The sequence below is a fragment of the Oncorhynchus tshawytscha genome, linkage group LG14 (genome assembly GCF_018296145.1).
Source record: "Oncorhynchus tshawytscha isolate Ot180627B linkage group LG14, Otsh_v2.0, whole genome shotgun sequence".
In the NCBI taxonomy this organism is placed as follows: domain Eukaryota; kingdom Metazoa; phylum Chordata; class Actinopteri; order Salmoniformes; family Salmonidae; genus Oncorhynchus; species Oncorhynchus tshawytscha.
The window spans coordinates 50,305,863-50,324,944 of record NC_056442.1 but is presented as its reverse complement, the minus strand read 5'-3'; the positions used below and the strand labels follow the sequence as shown (position 1 = coordinate 50,324,944).

The 19,082-nt window shown below is 46.0% G+C and overlaps 2 protein-coding genes across 2 annotated transcripts in view; one reads left to right on the top strand and one right to left on the bottom strand.

The window, feature by feature from the left end:
* The first annotated feature begins 3,676 nt into the window (after window positions 1-3,676).
* Window positions 3,677-8,000, top strand: phox2a (paired like homeobox 2A). Its single transcript, XM_024445833.2, has 3 exons — window positions 3,677-4,785; window positions 6,495-6,682; window positions 6,954-8,000. The coding sequence occupies exons 1-3, from the start codon at window positions 4,563-4,565 to the stop codon at window positions 7,437-7,439; spliced, it is 897 nt and encodes a 298-aa protein (XP_024301601.1). The 5' UTR covers window positions 3,677-4,562; the 3' UTR covers window positions 7,440-8,000.
* A 7,851-nt stretch (window positions 8,001-15,851) lies between these two features.
* Window positions 15,852-19,082, bottom strand: part of LOC121839285 (phosphatidylinositol 3,4,5-trisphosphate 5-phosphatase 2A-like) — a 61,967-nt gene continuing 58,736 nt past the window's right edge. The window contains exons 26-27 of the mRNA XM_042297636.1: window positions 18,454-18,587; window positions 15,852-16,231 (exon numbers count right to left, since the gene is read on the bottom strand). Of these exons, the coding sequence (XP_042153570.1) occupies window positions 16,132-16,231; window positions 18,454-18,587 (234 nt within the window). The 3' untranslated portion in view covers window positions 15,852-16,131. The remainder of the gene's footprint in view (window positions 16,232-18,453; window positions 18,588-19,082) is intronic.

The following is a 19,082-nucleotide window of genomic DNA, read 5'->3' as shown; positions in this document are numbered from 1 at the left end:
GCGTAGTTGGTATCGAATGTAAGCCTGGCATGATAAGTATAAACCACTGATGCATGTCCCATATTCCAAAACAATGTTTGAAGGAAAATTCGTTGGCTAATTTTAGTCTGGCTATATAGCCTAGCCTATATACATGGAATTATATTTATTTATTTATATTTATTTAACGATTTATTTATTTTTATTTTTTTTATCTACATCTGTAAACCTACATCTGTCAAGACACCATTTTGTGTCTGTAGAGGCTATTTACAGCTGTAATGGTCATTTCAAATAATGATATGATTATTGAATGATAGATCTATATGTTATGGGCTGTAAATTAACCTGTAAAATGGTCTGTTTTATCCAATTTAATGGAGTCACCTATTCTCTTAGAAAATAAGATTCTGGATAGAACCAAAAGGGGTTCTATATTTGCTTCATATATGGCATGCCTAAGGGTACTATATATAGAACCGTTTTGTAGGGTTCTTTGATCAGAACCCCAAGGGTTCTTCTTCACTGAACCAAAATTGGTTCCATTTAGAACCCTTGACTTTCATATAGGATTCTATATGGAACCAATTTCGGTTCTATATAGAACCTTTAGGGGTGTCAGAATATGAGGCAAACAACCTTTTTTTCTAAGAGTGTAGCCTATAAATTCAAATAAATGTAAAACCATAATTTTGATCTCATGGACTACAGTCCTTGAATCCATGAATTGGGGAGTGGTTATTTCACCAGCACCACCCCAGTCTAGCTCAATCAGTAGGCCTGAGTAGGCCTGAGGGGCCCTGGAGTTGGCATAAAACCTAGCAGTTGAGAACCGACCGGCCAGTGGTCTGTCATAAAACCTAGCAGTTGAGAACCGACCGGCCAGTGGTCTGTCATAAAACCTAGCAGTTGAGAACCGACCGGCCAGTGGTCTGGCATAAAACCTAGCAGTTGAGAACCGACCAGTCAGTGGTCTGGCATAAAACCTAGCAGTTGAGAACCGACCGGCCAGTGGTCTGGCATAAAACCTAGCAGTTGAGAACCGACCGGCCAGTGGTCTGTCATAAAACCTAGCAGTTGAGAACCGACCGGCCAGTGGTCTGTCATAAAACCTAGCAGTTGAGAACCGACCGGCCAGTGGTCTGGCATAAAACCTAGCAGTTGAGAACCGACTGGTCAGTGGTCTGGCATAAAACCTAGCAGTTGAGAACCGACCGGCCAGTGGTCTGTCATAAAACCTAGCAGTTGAGAACCAGTCAGCATAAAACCTAGCAGTTGAGAACCGACCGGCCAGTGGTCTGTCATAAAACCTAGCAGTTGAGAACCGACCGGCCAGTGGTCTGTCATAAAACCTAGCAGTTGAGAACCGACCGGCCAGTGGTCTGTCATAAAACCTAGCAGTTGAGAACCGACCGGCCAGTGGTCTGTCATAAAACCTAGCAGTTGAGAACCGACCGGCCAGTGGTCTGTCATAAAACCTAGCAGTTGAGAACCGACCGGCCAGTGGTCTGTCATAAAACCTAGCAGTTGAGAACCGACCGGCCAGTGGTCTGTCATAAAACCTAGCAGTTGAGAACCGACCGGCCAGTGGTCTGTCATAAAACCTAGCAGTTGAGAACCGACCGGCCAGTGGTCTGTCATAAAACCTAGCAGTTGAGAACCGACCGGCCAGTGGTCTGGCATAAAACCTAGCAGTTGAGAACCGACCGGCCAGTGGTCTGTCATAAAAGCTGCTTAATTCAAACCTTTATTTTGAGCATTTTATTGAGTCAGACACGGTGCTGAAACAGCCAATGAAACAGCAGGTAAAATGCTATAGTGTGTACAGGCGGTTGCCAGGCACCTGTTGCTGTAAATACACAGATGAACGTGTGTTTAGCTTCAACACGTTTTGTATTTATTTCGGCCTATGTCCTTTCCCTGTAAAAGCATTAGGGCTGTAAGTGCACAGGATAGGCTACATTTTGGGGATAGAGCTAGTGCGTGCATATGATTTGCACGGTGATGGATGAGTGAGGGCTGGAACGATGGGGTCCCGTTGGCACACCAGCCATTCAATCCCGAATTACTTATATGCACAATGGCGCACCGGCTTCAGGCGGACCGCTTCTAACCTGGTTAGAGTCAGAGCACGCGACAGCTCTATGACTAGTGGTGCCACGTCTGTGGTAGAGAGAGAGAGAGGCTGAGGGCGAGACAACTGCATGGGTTCTGATTCAGGGTCCGGCTCGTGCGCGCCCCAAGGACTGCAAAACCCTTTGTTGAGCTCGTGGAATAGGGCACCCAACATACCTGCAAGATGACAGACACAAAGCCATCAGATCAATCTGATATCATGCTTCAGACAATATCACAATCACACAACACACAACAGTTAGGCATATGGGGAAATATGCATCGGACATTTTATTTAGATAATTAGTTTATATACAGTTGATTAACTGGAGTAAACTGATTAAGCTGAAACAGCACGCGGTGGCATACAGTGTTGAAACAACAACTTGTTATATTGCATTGAAGTTGACAATCTTTTTTAAATGAAAAGTGAGTGGTGCCCTATTGAGCAGCTCAACGTAACAGCACCGGTATCGAGGAGAGGTGATTTATATATGTTGAAGGGAACTGAGTAAGCTATAGGAATAAAATGGTTTGAAATGTATAGGCCTATTTGTATTTTTTGAGCCTGTAGGTCTACAATAACCAGCCGAGGAAGAACTCAGAACAGCAATAAAAACACCCCATTAAAAGTTGAGGTCTTTAGACATGCACTACATGCATATGAATGGGGACAACGGTGAGGCATACGAATGACTAAACATGAGTTCAACAGTCCATGAAAATGTCCATGATTAAGCTTTGAAAAGCAGAGACAGAAACGAAAATGAACTGATAACTATTGTGACAGCATGTTATTAACAGATATTCATTCTATTGTACTTCATTTTATAGGCCAATGATGTTTTTTGTTTTATAATTGATATCATTGTTATCATCATAGTTTTTGTGACATGTAAGTCCATACAAGATAAAGTATCTGAGTTAGAGACACTGTAGTGGCTAATATAAACGACATTTCTCTCCCGGTGCTCCCCGCCCTTCAAACGCAATGCAACCGGGCCTGACCGCGCGCCCTTGCTGCCACCACCGTGTGCCATGCGTTCAGACAACATACATTTTCAAGAGGATTCCTAACGTTATTGATATTGTTGGAGACTTGTTGTGCGCGGAGAAACCCCAGTCCTGACACAGCAAGATGCGGGTTATTCAATGGGACATAAACATGGCAATGCGGCAGGTTGTAATGCCATTAGACTGGGCCACTGGCAAAGTAAGCGGTGATAGTACGAGAAGAGCCCTCTGCCGCTATCGAGAGCTGCTCTTTTACATATAAAACCGTATTATATTATTACACGCACACAGGGCCAGTGGCCACATTCCCATAATCAATTTAGCACGCGCGTAAAACTGTTAATTTAGCAACACAAGCTCCAAGGGTTTGAACGATATGATTTTGTCGAATATAGGCTTTTTTCTTCTAACGAAGAACCTCTTAATTTCTCAAACGGTTGAATTAAGGACCCAGATGTAGCAGAGAGGACACTCCTGGTTGTCTATGCAACTGATAATTCATGTGTTTAATAAACGTTACATCGATTTAGTGTCACTTCCATTCCAGCCCCGGAATAAGAGGAGACGCTGAGATTGTGCTCTAACCACCCTGGGCATTATAAGCTTATGGCCCATGAGGCGCGTGTGCTAGTGTGTTTCATATCACGTTGGATGCCACTGAACAATAACTTTAAAAAATTGATGGGGAGTCAATGCGTTTATGAAAGCTTTCCAAGGGATCCACTGATTGAAACGCGTTTAGTTTGGGTTCTGCAGTCAGACACTCTTGAGGTGACGCATACACCCATACATAGGCTACCACTCTTACACGGAGAGAAAGGCTACATCTTGAACAACATCAAATAAAATATGTAATTCCAGAAATCAGAATCATGTCAGGAGTTTTATCTGGCATAAAGACGTCTGGCTGAGGGTTAACTTCGCGCGCATTAGTAATGCATGAGTAGTGGGAGGGGGCTGACGGTGCACGATGCCCCCCAATAGACTCTCGAGACATTGTCATGGAAAGAGACCACCGCCTCGTTATTGTCTCGCGGACTGCCAAGTTTATTATAAACACTGCGCGAGCTGGCCGGTGCGCTGTCATACTGAGCGCAAGGCGAGGTGGTCCGGAAGGGAGCGAGAGCGAAACTGACGTGGATGGAAGAGGAAGATACTGATACTGAGAGAGAAAAGAAAGAAAGAGATTTTAGGAATATTACTTTCAAGGAAGAGAGAGCGACGTGAAGAAAGACATATATATGGTAAAATAACATCCTGCTTTGACTGAAAACAAGAAAACCAAATTGAGAGCGGGACTGAACTCGGGGACCTAAAGCTGGTCATTGGAGAAATTTGAAAAACGGAATTCATTCTGTGGTGTTTTTACAGCTTTAACCGTTTTAATTCCTCTCGAATCCGGAGAAGTACATTTCATCCAGCGCTCGCCCCAGAGTTCTCGTCCTCGCGCCTCCATGTATAAAATGGATTACTCCTACCTGAACTCATATGACTCGTGCATGGCGGCCATGGAGGCATCGGCCTACGCGGACTTCAGCTCGTGCAGTCAGGCCAGCTCGTTCCAGTACAACCCGATCCGGACCGGGTTCGGTGCCAACCCGGGATGCGCACCTCTGAGCACCGCTAGCTGCACACTGGGGTCCCTTCGGGAGCACCAGCCCACACCCTACTCCACAGGTAAGAGCGCGCAGAGAGCATGGGGAGAGGGTATAGTGGGGCATGAGTGGGAGATTTGTCTCGCAGGAGTTGCTCACAGCGGTGTTTTATCTCCAGCTGTTGGCTATAGTTAAAGCGTCTCGTCTTATTTGAAATACTTGCGTAAAATGACATTTTTGTTATTTGATTATACCAACTAGGCTAATCGAAGAAGGAAATACATTTCATTTGATTAATGATAACTCAATTAATCGAAATTATAAATATTCTGTTTCATATTATCATACCTCTTAATTTGAGGGTCTAATCTTTCGTTTTATGTTCGTTGGCATGGGGATAATTCAGTCAGTGTACAATTCAGTAGATGGCAAATATATCTGTATTATCAACTAATCAAATTTGTAATTTGTTTAGTCAATTTAATAGAACTTAGCCTATCCTAAAATGTACCCTTTCCTTTATCCATCATTTTCTATTTAATTCGTTATGTGGTCACGATTCGACTGCGCAATTCAAATGTTTATTTTTTGCTACCTTTCCATACATACATTTCCAATTTTATAATTCATGTCGATATGATGGAATAGGAAAACTAGATTCTTTATTTATTTACAATTTTGCAGGATGAGAAAAAAGAAGCTTTACGTATCGGTTTCTTTTTTCTCTCATATTATTCAACTGTTACCATGTACCTGCAACAAAGGTAGCTCAGATGTGCGAGTGCCTCTTGAATTTACAATTTTGCAAGATGAAATCTCTTGAGATGCACAACCTCGTTTACATGTGTCCAAATTTAAAAAAAGAAACAAACAATAGCTTACTTAGTAACAAGAATAATATGGTAACTGCTGTCTTATATTAATAACAATTAAATAACAATTACGTTTTTATAGTTACTAATAGGCCTACAACTAATAAAAACGAATTATCTTCAACAAATGGTTGAATAGTGCAGGCTGTGCCACCTTATTCGAAAAGCGCACACGTCCTGCTGCGCCTAAAACCTCATTATTGCACTATTTATATTTATATGTGAATTCCCTCTAACTTTCTGGATAAGCTAATGAATTTTTAAAAATATGATTTTATTGTAGTTCTAATGAAGGCTCACTGACAGACCGTGGCGTTCGTTATGCACGCGCTCTCTCTTTCTGGGGAAAAAAAACACTTCTAAAATATCTGTATCTAATGATCAGGCTGCATGACACTTTTCATTTTTTAAAATCAAATTGAATGAAATAATGAAACTGGAAGGTGGTTAGTGTATCACAACATTTTCTTCGATGCCCTTGTTGCCTATCAAATTCTGTTATTCCATGTTTAGTTTAGGCAAATTTGACCAAATTACAAATTACTTAATTTAGTTAATGGTATAATTACAACTAGCTAATTGTATAAATGTAGTCATATATTTTGTACGATTGTGGACTACTTCCCTATCATAGACTAAACCAAAAGAAAACGTAAATAAAAAATAACTCTGAATAATAAATTATATAAATATGGGAACCACGATATTTCACCTAGGCCTACTGATAGGCTATATTCCGTTAGTTGAATTGATCAAGTCAATTAAAACGTGTACAGGGAAAAACATCTTCAGCCTCAAGCTATAGCCTATAGCCTACGAGGTCAGACAAAGGCACCTCCATAACATAGCCTATAGAAAAACGCGTACAATAAAACAGAGCATCACTAATTGGTTTTATTGTGATTGGTTGGCTCCGCAGTTCCATATAAATTCTTCTCCGACCCATCCGGTTTAAACGAGAAGCGGAAACAGCGGCGCATAAGGACCACCTTCACGAGCTCACAGCTGAAGGAGCTGGAGCGCGTGTTCGCGGAGACCCACTATCCCGACATCTACACGCGCGAGGAGCTTGCGCTCAAGATCGACCTTACAGAGGCGCGGGTGCAGGTGAGTCCAGGGTTCTGATGAAAAACACAAATTCACAATAGATAGAACATTTTCATCCATGTATGGGCTTACACCATCATGTTTATTTTGTTAATGCAGTCAGTTATTGTGGAAATGATTGTTATCTGCCAGATTGTAATCTATACATCATTCATGAGTATATTTTAGAGATAGTATGTATTTTTATGTGTATATTTATTTTGTTGCTTTTCTTTTGGTTGTATTTTTAGACGTTTGAATGAGACTAAACTTTATTGTCTGTCTGTGTCAGGTGTGGTTCCAGAACCGGAGGGCTAAGTTCCGTAAGGTGGAGCGTGCGGCCAACTCTAAATCTGGTAATGGGACTGGGGGCCCAGGAGGGAACAATGGCAATGCTGGGGGGAAAAAGGGTGAGCCCAGATCTTCCTCAGATGATGACGAATCAAAAGAGTCCACCTGCAGTCCCACCCCTGACAGCACCGCCTCGCTGCCCGGGTCAGCCAATGGGAACATGGGTAGCCCTGCCAGCCTCAGCCCCAGCCCCGCCCCTGCTAATGGTGGCTACGCCAACACCTCCAGCTCCCCCGTTCTACAGGGGCTCAAATCTCCTGGCTGGCCCAGCCTAGGCCCCGCCCACCCAGGAATGGCACAACCCGCAGCCCAGGCTCCAGAGCTGCTGAAGGCGTGGCAGCCGGCAGACAGTATGACAGGGCCTTTCGCTGGCGTGCTCTCCTCCTTCCACCGGAAACCCAATGCTCTCAAGACTAACCTGTACTAGAGACAAGGAGCAGAGATCTCTAGTATAATTACTGTATATCTATACAGACTAACCTGTATTAGAGACAAGGAGACAGATATCTAGTACAATTACTGTATATCTATACAGACTAACCTGTACTAGAGACAAGGAGACAGATCTCTAGTATAATTACTGTATATGTATACAGACTGACCTGTACTAGAGACAAGGAGACAGATCTCTAGTATAATTACTGTATATCTATACAGACTAACCTGTACTAGAGACAAGGAGACAGATCTCTAGTATAATTACTGTATATCTATACAGACTAACTTGTACTAGAGACAAGGAGCAGAGATATCTAGTATAATTACTGTATATCTATACAGACTAACCTGTATTAGAGACAAGGAGACAGATCTCTAGTATAATTACTGTATATCTATACAGACTAACCTGTACTAGAGACAAGGAGACAGATCTCTAGTATAATTACTGTATATCTATACAGACTAACCTGTACTAGAGACAAGGAGACAGATCTCTAGTATAATTACTGTATATCTATACAGACTAACCTGTACTAGAGACAAGGAGCAGAGATCTCTAGTATAATTACTGTTTATCTATACTCTCCTTCCCCCTCTATCTACTGCCCCCCGGAGTGGGACTATCCATTTCATTTATTATTACCCGGACTCTCTAAGTGACAGTTGTAGTTTGTGAATATGTGTTTGTGTGTGTAACATGCATCTCATACGGGGTGTGTGAGTGTGTGTCAGTTGTTCTGTATGTTCTCACTCCAACAAAGCCCCCCCCACACACACACACACACACTATACACAGTCCAAAAGGCATTAGCAGACATTGTGCACTTAGTAACAGTAGCTCCTAGCCCCTGTACCTCCTGATTAGTAACAGTAGCTCCTAGCCCCTGTACCTCCTGATTAGTAACACTAGTTCCTAGCCCCTGTACCTCCTGATTAGTAACACTAGTTCCTAGCCCCTGTACCTCCTGATTAGTAACACTAGTTCCTAGTCCCTGTACCTCCTGATTAGTAACACTAGTTCCTAGTCCCTGTACCTCCTGATTAGTAACACTAGTTCCTAGCCCCTGTACCTCCTGATTAGTAACACTAGTTCCTAGCCCCTGTACCTCCTGATTAGTAACACTAGTTCCTAGCCCCTGTACCTCCTGATTAGTAACACTAGTTCCTAGCCCCTGTACCTTCTGATTAGTAACACTAGTTCCTAGCCCCTGTACCTCCTGATTAGTAACACTAGTTCCTAGTCCCTGTACCTCCTGATTAGTAACACTAGTTCCTAGCCCCTGTACCTCCTGATTAGTAACAGTAGCTCCTAGTCCCTGTACCTCCTGATTAGTAACACTAGTTCCTAGTCCCTGTACCTCCTGATTAGTATGTTAACCAGGCAGGCTGAAGGTAAACAGTCAGTCTTCCTGGAGAGAATCAGTAGGACAAAGCCCAAACTCTTAACAGCAAGCACATCCCCTCTGGAGAGGGGACACCCAACTCCCTCTGTACTGGAGAGGGGACCCCCAACTCCCTCTGTACTGGATAGGGGACACCCAACTCCCTCTGTACTGGATAGGGGACACCCAACTCCCTCTGTACTGGATAGGGGACACCCAACTCCCTCTGTACTGGATAGGGGACACCCAACTCCCTCTGTACTGGATAGGGGACACCCAACTCCCTCTGTACTGGCTGGGGACACCAAACTCCCTCTGTACTGGATAGGTGACCCCCAACTCCCTCTGTACTGGAGAGGGGACCCCCAACTCCCTCTGTACTGGATGGGGACCCCCAACTCCCTCTGTACTGGAGAGGGGACCCCCAACTCCCTCTGTACTGGAGAGGGGACCCCAAATCCCTCTGTACTCGAGAGGGGACCCCCAAATCCCTCTGTACTGGAGAGGGGACCCCCAAATCCCTCTGTACTGGAGAGGGGACCCCCAACTCCCTCTGTACTGGAGAGGGGACCCCCAAATCCCTCTGTACTGGAGAGGGGACCCCAAGTCCCTCTGTACTGAGAGGGGACCCCCAACTCCCTCTGTACTGGAGAGGGGACCCCCAAATCCCTCTGTACTGAGAGGGGACCCCAAATACAACTATCCCCCTGAAGGCCAGACCAGATTCCCTCTCCCCGTCTCCCCGTCTCCCTGTCTCCCTCTCCCTGTCTCCCACTCCCTGTCTCCCCCTCCCTGTCTCCCTCTCCCACTGCCTGTCTCCCTCTCCCTGTCTCCCTCTCCCCTCCCTGTCTCCCCCTCCCTGTCTCCCTCTCCCCGTCTCCCTCTCCCCCTCCCTGTCTCCCTCCCTGTCTCCCTCTCCCCGTCTCCCTGTCTCCCCGTCTCCCACTCCCTGTCTCCCTCTCCCTGTCTCCCTCTCCCCCTCCCTGTCTCCCTCTCCCTGTCTCCCTCTCCCCCTCTGGTACTATAGAGACGGTACTCAAGACAACTTTACTGGAAAGCAGTTATTTATGGATGAGAAAATAATGGAATAACAATGTTTTTTTTGTGACCAAAAGCAGTATGTCTTTTTAAATGGACAGATATCGAAATGTTGTAATTGAAAATGATTTGTAAATAGTAATATATTAGTTATAGTCTAGTGTTTTTTTTCCCACATTACTCTGAGGGGTTGTTCATTACAGAGCATGTCTCAGCTCACTGCCCATCCTGTCTACATAAGGGAAAAGGGAAGGCTTATAGCAACTGTATGAAGGGTTATAGAGGTTGTGTGAAGGGTTATAGCACTACTGTAATATTCTGTCAAATAAATCTACCCTATAAAAACATTGCTCAAATGAACAAGATGTGGTGTTGTGTGTGACCGTCTGAGCATTGGGAGGAGGGGCTAAAGGATCATATCACTCTTCGCTGTACTCACACAGTTTCTTCTCCTCCTCCTCAAATAACCTCCGTCTTGGTCTCACTCACACAGTTTCTTCTCCTCCTCCTCAAATAACCTCCGTCTTGGTCTCACTCACACAGTTTCTTCTCCTCCTCCTCAAATAACCTCCGCCTTGGTCTCACTCACACAGTTTCTTCTCCTCCTCAAATAACCTCCGTCTTGGTCTCACTCACACAGTTTCTTCTCCTCCTCAAATAACCTCCGTCAAGGTCTCACTCACACAGTTTCTTCTCCTCCTCCTCAAATAACCTCCGTCTTGGTCTCACTCACACAGTTTCTTCTCCTCCTCCTCAAATAACCTCCGTCTTGGTCTCACTCACACAGTTTCTTCTCCTCCTCAAATAACCTCCGTCAAGGTCTCACTCACACAGTTTCTTTCCTCCTCCTCAAATAACCTCCGTCAAGGTCTCACTCACACAGTTTCTTCTCCTCCTCCTCAAATAACCTCTGTCAAGGTCTCACTCACACAGTTTCTTCTCCTCCTCAAATAACCTCCGTCTTGGTCTCACTCACACAGTTTCTTCTCCTCCTCAAATAACCTCCGTCTTGGTCTCACTCACACAGTTTCTTCTCCTCCTCAAATAACCTCCGTCTTGGTCTCACTCACACAGTTTCTTCTCCTCCTCAAATAACCTCCGTCTTGGTCTCACTCACATAGCTTCTTCTCCTCCTCAAATAACCTCCGTCAAGGTCTCACTCACATAGCTTCTTCTCCTCCTCAAATAACCTCTGTCAAGGTCTCACTCACATAGCTTCTTCTCCTCAAATAACCTCCGTCAAGGTCTCACTCACACAGTTTCTTCTCCTCCTCCTCAAATAACCTCCGTCTTGGTCTCACTCACACAGCTTCTCCTCCTCAAATAACCTCCGTCAAGGTCTCACTCACACAGTTTCTTCTCCTCCTCCTCAAATAACCTCCGTCTTGGTCTCACTCACACAGTTTCTTCTCCTCCTCCTCAAATAACCTCCGTCTTGGTCTCACTCACACAGTTTCTTCTCCTCCTCCTCAAATAACCTCCGCCTTGGTCTCACTCACACAGTTTCTTCTCCTCCTCCTCAAATAACCTCCGTCTTGGTCTCACTCACACAGTTTCTTCTCCTCCTCCTCAAATAACCTCCGTCTTGGTCTCACTCACACAGTTTCTTCTCCTCCTCCTCAAATAACCTCCGCCTTGGTCTCACTCACACAGTTTCTTCTCCTCCTCAAATAACCTCCTTCTTGGTCTCACTCACACAGTTTCTTCTCCTCCTCAAATAACCTCCGTCAAGGTCTCACTCACACAGTTTCTTCTCCTCCTCCTCAAATAACCTCCGTCAAGGTCTCACTCACAGTTTCTTCTCCTCCTCAAATAACCTCCGTCTTGGTCTCACTCACATAGCTTCTTCTCCTCCTCAAATAACCTCCGTCAAGGTCTCACTCACATAGCTTCTTCTCCTCCTCAAATAACCTCCGTCAAGGTCTCACTCACATAGCTTCTTCTCCTCCTCAAATAACCTCCGTCAAGGTCTCACTCACACACACAGAAAAGGGAGTCACAGTAGCCAGTCTTCTAGTCTCAGCACCAATAACAGAAAGAAAGTGTACAAATATACTGATCCCCTGTGTCAAAAAGGAAGCTCCTGAAGCCAGGGATGGTGAAATCAGCCTTCATTGAGCCCTCATAGTAAACTGGAGGAGACAACAGAACAAGATGTCATCTCCATTGACAAGTCAGTATTAATTCACCACAGAGGACTACAGTCAGTTATTTTTAATAGCGTGCTGTATGTTGTATTAAACAATACAAGGCATTTTCTATTTTACTCATAGTTCTTCCTTGTCCCCTTGTAGGTATTTCCATTTAACACACACAGTGGGGCAAAAAAGTATTTATTCAGCCACCAATTGTCCAAGTTCTCCCACTTAAAAAGATGAGAGGCCTGTAATTTTCATCATAGGTACACTTCAACTATGACAGACAAAATGAGAAAAAAAATCCAGAAAATCACATTGTAGGATTTTTAATGAATTTTATTAGCAAATTATGGTGGAAAATAAGTATTTGGTCAATAACAAAAGTTTATCTCAATACTTTGTTATATACCCATTGTTGGCAATGACAGAGGTCAAACGTTTTCTGTAAGTCTTCACAAGGTTTTCACACACTGTTGCTGCCTCTCTCATCTTTTTAAGTGGGAGAACTTGCACAATTGGTGGCTGACTAAATACTTTTTTTTGCCCCACTGTAAATGTAGTCAGTTACGGTGCCAAGAGAAACAAACAGTGTTGATGGATTAAATATTAGCTTTTTATTTGCTGAAAAAACAACGATAACAAGAGATCAATGGTTAACACTGTTTCAACTAGAGAAAGACCAGACTGGAGCTCGAAACAGACAATCTTTACAGGAAATAACCTACAGAGAATAACAGGAGAACAGTGTTATGGCAAGGTGGAGATGGAAGGGCTGTGTAGAGCTTGACTAGGGAGGAGTTGAGGAATCAACACTCTCATAAGGAAAGAATCTAACTTGGCATCAAAGTCACTGGGGGTATTGAAGGCACTGGGGGTCATTGGAGAAGAGAAAGGGAGAAGGGATGGGAGATATAGGAGAAGGTATAGGAGAAGGGATGGGAGATATAGGAGAAGGGATGGGAGATATAGGAGAAGGGATGGGGATGGGAGGGGGGTATAGGAGAAGGAATGGGAGGGAGGGGGTATAGGAGAAGGGATGGGAGAGGGGGGTATAGGAGGGGATGGGAGAGGGGGTATAGGAGAAGGATGGGAAGGGGGATAGGAGAAGGAGGGGGTATAGGAGAAGGGATGGGAGAGGGGGTATAGGGAGAAGGGATGGGGATATAGGAGAAGGGGAGAGGGGGTATAGGAGAAGGAATGGGAGAGGGGGGTATAGGAGAAGGGATGGGAGAGGGGGGTATAGGAGAAGGAATGGGAGGGGGGTATAGGGGGAATGGGAGAGGGGGTATAGGAGAAGGAATGGGAGAGGGGGGATAGGAGAAGGAATGGGAGAGGGGGTATAGGGGGAATATAGGAGAAGGAGAAGGGATAGGAGGGAGAGGGGGTATAGGAGAAGGGATGGGAGAGGGGGTATAGGAGAAGGGATGGGAGAGGGGGTATAGGAGAAGGGATGGGAGATATAGGAGAAGGGATGGGAGAGGGGGTATAGGAGAAGGGATGGGAGAGGGGGTATAGGAGAAGGGATGGGAGAGGGGGTATAGGGAGAAGGGATGGGAGGGAGGGGGTATAGGAGAAGGAGAGGGGGATGGGAGGGATGGGAGAGGGGGTATAGGAAGGGAGAGGGGGATAGGGAAGGATGGGGGGGTATAGGAGAAGGGATGGGAGAGGGGGTATAGGAGGGGATGGGAGATAGGAGAAGGGATGGGAGAGGGGGGTATAGGAGAAGGGATGGGATGGGAGAGGGGGGTATAGGAGAGGGAGGGATGGGAGAAGGGATGGGAGAGGGGGAGGAGAAGGGATGGGAGATAGGAGAAGGGATGGGAGGGATGGAGAAGGGATGGGAGAGGGGGTATAGGAGAAGGGATGGGAGAGGGGGGGGAAGGATGGGAAGGGATAGGAGAAGGATGGGAGAGGGGGTATAGGAGAAGGGATGGGAGATATAGGAGAAGGGATGGGGAGGGGGATAGAAGGATGGGAAGGGGGAGGGAAGAGGGGGGTATAGGAGAAGGGATGGGAGAGGGGGTATAGGAGAAGGGATGGGAGAGGGGGTATAGGAGAAGGGATGGGGGTATAGGAGAAGGGATGGAGAGGGGGTATAGGAGAAGGGATGGGAGAGGGGGTATAGGAGAAGGGATGGGAAGGGGGATAGGGAAGGGATGGGAGGGGGTATAGGAGAAGGGATGGGAGAGTATAGGAGAAGGGATGGGAGAAGGGAGGGGGGGAGAAGGGATATAGGAGAAGGGATGGGAGATATAGGAGAAGGGATGGGAGAGGGGGTATAGGAGAAGGGATGGGGATAGAGGAGAAGGGGGGTAGAAGGATGGGAAGGGGGATGGGAAGGGATGGGAGAGGGGGTATAGGAGAAGGGATGGGAGAGGGGGGTAGGAGAAGGGATGGGAGAGGGGGTATAGGAGAAGGGATGGGAGAGGGGGTATAGGAGATGGGGATAGGAGAGGGATGGGAGAGGGGGGTATAGGATGGGAAGGGGGGATAGGAGAAGGGATGGGAGAGGGGGTATAGGAGAAGGGATGGGAGATATAGGAGAAGGGAGAAGGGGGGATAGGAGAAGGGATGGGAGGGGGGTATAGGAGAAGGGATGGGAGAGGGGGTATAGGAGAAGGGATGGGAGAGGGGGTATAGGAGAAGGGATGGGAGAGGGGGGTATAGGAGAAGGAGAAGGGATATAGGAGAAGGGATGGGAGGGGCCACTGTGCTATAGGGCTAAAGGTGATAACAGATTAACAAGACATTCACTCACATTTCTCCTGTTTCCTCTCATTGTGCAACACAGTCATTTCTTTTTTTACAACAGTCAAATAACATCAACATATACATTTATATAAAACAAATTCATGAATGTTAATGTATAATGTTAAAAACAGTCCTTTATATCACTTGGTGTCTCTTCAGTTCCTTACCTGTGGTCCTACTGAGGTTGCCAGGACAACAGCACCACCATGTGGTGAAAAGAACAACCAGCAGCGTGTGATGTGTGGCAGTGTTTCTCAGTAAGGATCCTGGGGACCCACTGTGTTTAGGCTGGCTCAGCATCAATTAAACACTAATTAGTACATGGACAACTGCATGACGGGTCTGCAGTTTGTGCTACTGAAAGGGGCCTTGGAGCCCAGCACGGCTCAACAAAAAATTCAGCCAAACAGTGCTGGTGTGGTTCGCTACATTCCCTTTATCTCAAAAACATAAAACACAAAAAAACCACTGAACCAATTAACAAATAGTCATTAATAATCATATTCATGAGCGGAATAAAAACAATAACAAACTCAGTTCTACCAAGCTGTTTTTCTAGCTGAGGCAAGCCCGAAGAAGTCGCAGCCTGATGATGTCACTGAATGTCTACTACATCCCAGGAGCAGAATGGTTTCTCTCAGGAAGGGGGCGAGAGGAAGGTGCGGGGGGAGGAAAGGGGCGGGGTGAGAGGAAAGGTGAGAGGAAAGGGGGCGGGGTGAGAGGAAAGGGGGGTGAGAGGAAAGGGGCGGGGTGAGAGGAAAGGGGCGGGGTGGGGGGGGGGGTGAGAGGAAAGGGGCGGGGTGAGAGGAAAGGGGCGGGGTGAGAGGGAAGGGGGTGAGAGGAAAGGGGCAGGGTGAGAGGAAAGGGGCGGGGGTGAGAGGAGGAAAGGGGCGGGGTGAGAGGGGGGGGGGTGAGAGGAAAGGGGCGGGGGAGGAAAGGGGCGGGGTGAGAGGGAAGGGGAGGGGTGAAGGGAAGGGGCGGGGGGGTGAGAGGAAAGGGGGCGGGGTGAGAGGAAAGGGGGGATGAGAGGAAAGGGGGCGGGGTAAGAGGGGGTAAGGGGGAAGGGAAGGGGCGGGGTAAGAAGGGGGGGAAGAGGGGGGGGCGGGGTGAGAGGGAAGGGGTCTGTTATGCAGGTGGCATGTTTTGATTCTTATCAAAGGACTGAAATGTTTCTACTGTTTAAATAAGGCTGGCTAACAACAGCCACAGTTACATTAACATAAAGACACAGTACACAGTACAATACATCTAAAAAAGGACGTTCGAAAAATCTGTTGGTCAACAGAAAGTATAATAGAGTGCAATTTCTCTCAGAAGGCACAGTCTGGCATGGATTAGCACGTCTCAGCTCAGCACGGACCGGTTCAGCTCACTTCTGCTGCTTCTGCTGTCTCAGGCTCTCCAGCAGAATCCTCTTGTGGGCGGGGTCTAGAATGCCTGCTTCCTCTAGGTCCTCCTCTGTGATGTCACTGAGGAGGAACATGATTGGATGAGATTCATGAAGTGACATGTTTCATGATTGACTGTGTGTGTGTGTGTTTCTCAAAAAGCATACTACCGTACTCCGAGCACGCAAATTGCAGCACGGGAGGGTCGGAGTATGAGTCCAAATCAAAGTATCTGAAACGGAGCACGGAGGACACTTCTCAAATGCGATCTCTGCTTGTAAATATTTTGATGCAAGCTTCAAAGAAATATGGAGCAACCACGTAATAAATTATGCAAATTTTCGTGAAATCAATGGCGTCCATTATTTGAGCTGAAGTGAGAGAAAATACACTCCGACTTCGGAATCAAATGTTGCCTTTTCACATCTCAGCTTGACTACAATATTTTATCTCGATACCGTAATAAATACATGCTGTGTTAATTTTGGTATGGTTACCTGCTTACAATGCCCACTGTAGTGTGCGTAGGTTGTAAGCCCAGAGTAAGTCAATAGAGCTAACTGGCTAGCTACTACTGTTAGTTAGCCAGATAGTCACAAATAATTGTTAGCTTGCTACCCATAAAGAACTGACATCTACCTTGGATAATGTTCGTGTTAGGTCATTTTTGCCTGTTATATTATCTGGTTAGCGATATTAATTCACATAGAGCTAGCTGATAGTTATGAAGTAAAACGGTTGCTTTGTGTACATATTGTTTCATCTCTATTGCCTCTGTCCTGCAGGAAGGTTCAGTGAATGGGTATGTCCATAGTAAGTCAATAGGGCTGACTGGCTAGCTAGCTAGCCATGAAGACTTGCTAAGTAGCTACCAATAAAGAATTGACATCTACTGTACCTTGCATAACATTTGTTTCATGGTCATTTTTGCCTGTTTAACTAGCTAGCTGGCTATCTAGTTTACAATGATTCACATACAGTGCCTTGCAAAAGCACTCATCCTGTTCTGAAAGGCCCCAGAGTCTGCAACACCACTAAACAAGGGGCACCACCAAGCAAGTTGCACCATGAAGACCAAGGAGCTCTCCAAAACAGGTCAGGGACAAAGTTGTGGAGAAGTATAGATCAGGGTTGGGTTATAAAAAAACATCTGAAACTTTGAACATCCCACAGAGCACCATTAAATCCATTATTAAAAAATGGAAGGAATATGGCACCACAAGAAACCTGCCAAGAGAGGGCCACCCACCAAAACACATGGACCAGGCAAGGAGGGCATTAATCAGAGAGGCAACAAAGAGACCAAAGATAACCCTGAAGGTGCTGCAAAGCTCCACAACGGAGATTGGAGTATCTGTCCATAGGACCACTTTAAGCCATACACTCCAGAGCTGGGCTTTACAGAGGAGTGACCAGAAAAAAGCCACTGCTTAAAGAAAACAATAAGAAAACACGTTTGGTGTTCACCAAAAGGCTTCTGGGAAACTCCCCAATCATATGGAAGAAGGTACATCAAGGCCATCAAGGAAAACACTACGTCTGGCACAATCCCAACACCGCATCACCCCGAGAACACCATCTCCACAGTAAAGCATGGTGGTGGCAGCATCATGCTGTGGGGATGTTTTTCCATCGGCAGGATCTGGGAAACTGGCGATAATTTAAGTAATGATGGATGGCGCTAAATACAGGGAAATTCTTGAGGGAAACCTGTTTCAGTCTTCCAGAGATTTGCGACTGGGACGGAGGTTCACCTTCCAGCAGGACAATGCCCCTAAGCATACTGCTAAAGCAACACACAAGTGGTTGGAATGGCCTAGTCCAGGCACGCTCAAATTCTTTTTTTTTCTTCTTATTTCTTGCTTGTTTCACAATTAAAAAATATTTTGCATCTTCAAAGTGTTAGGCATGTTGTGTAAATTAAATGATACAAAATCTATTTTAATTCCAGGTTGTACGGCAACAAAATAGGAAAAATGCAGAGGGGGGTGAATACTTTCCCAAGCCACTGTACATCTAGCTGATAGTTAGGAAGTAAAACGTTTCCTTTGTGTATATAATGTTTGGCCCATTGTCGTCATTGTCCTGGCTGGAAGAAGGTTCAGTGAATGGGGAGGTGCCGTGTGAGGTAACACAGTAAGGGTGGTGTGAGTGCTTTTCAAAGGTAACGTTTAATGTGTTCTCCACACTCTTGTCCTCACAAGAATGGACTCAAGAGAACCTCCTTGGAGAATGCACTTGGAGCATGAGAGTGTGGAGCACGGTAGTATGCATATCGAGAAACACCCTGTGTGTCTGTGTACCTGAGGAACTCCAGGTCGTCCCAGCCGTTGTGTAGCAGACCTTCCTCATAGCGGTCCAACCCTAATCTCTGTAGCCACTCCCCCACAGACGACTCCCCCACGGAGAGAGACGAGCTACTGCTTCCCCACATTGCCTACACACAGACAGACACACACACACAGACAGACAGACAGACACACACACACACACACAGACAGACACACACACACAGACAGAGACACACAGACAGAGACACACAGACACACACAGACAGACACACACACACAGACAGACAGACAGACACACACACACACACACAGACAGACACACACACACAGACAGAGACACACAGACAGAGACACACAGACACACACAGAGACAGAAATCAAATCAGAGACAGACAGAGACACACAGACAGAGACAGACAGAGACACACACAGAGACACACAGACACACACAGAGACAGAGACACACAGACAGAGACACACACAGACAGAGACAGAGACACACAGAGACAGAGACACACAGAGACACACAGAGACACAGAGACAGAGACACACAGACACACACAGAGACAGAGACACACAGACACACAGAAACACACAGGGACAGAGACACACACAGAGACAGAGACACACAGACAGAGACA

Excerpts from the sequence above, each read along its gene's own strand:
- phox2a (XM_024445833.2), top strand. The coding sequence starts at position 4,563 with ATGTATAAAATGGATTACTCCTACCTGAACTCATATGACTCGTGCATG. Across the intron at positions 4,786-6,494 it reads GCCCACACCCTACTCCACAG|TTCCATATAAATTCTTCTCC; the intron begins GTAAGAGCGCGC and ends TTGGCTCCGCAG. Across the intron at positions 6,683-6,953 it reads TTACAGAGGCGCGGGTGCAG|GTGTGGTTCCAGAACCGGAG; the intron begins GTGAGTCCAGGG and ends TGTCTGTGTCAG.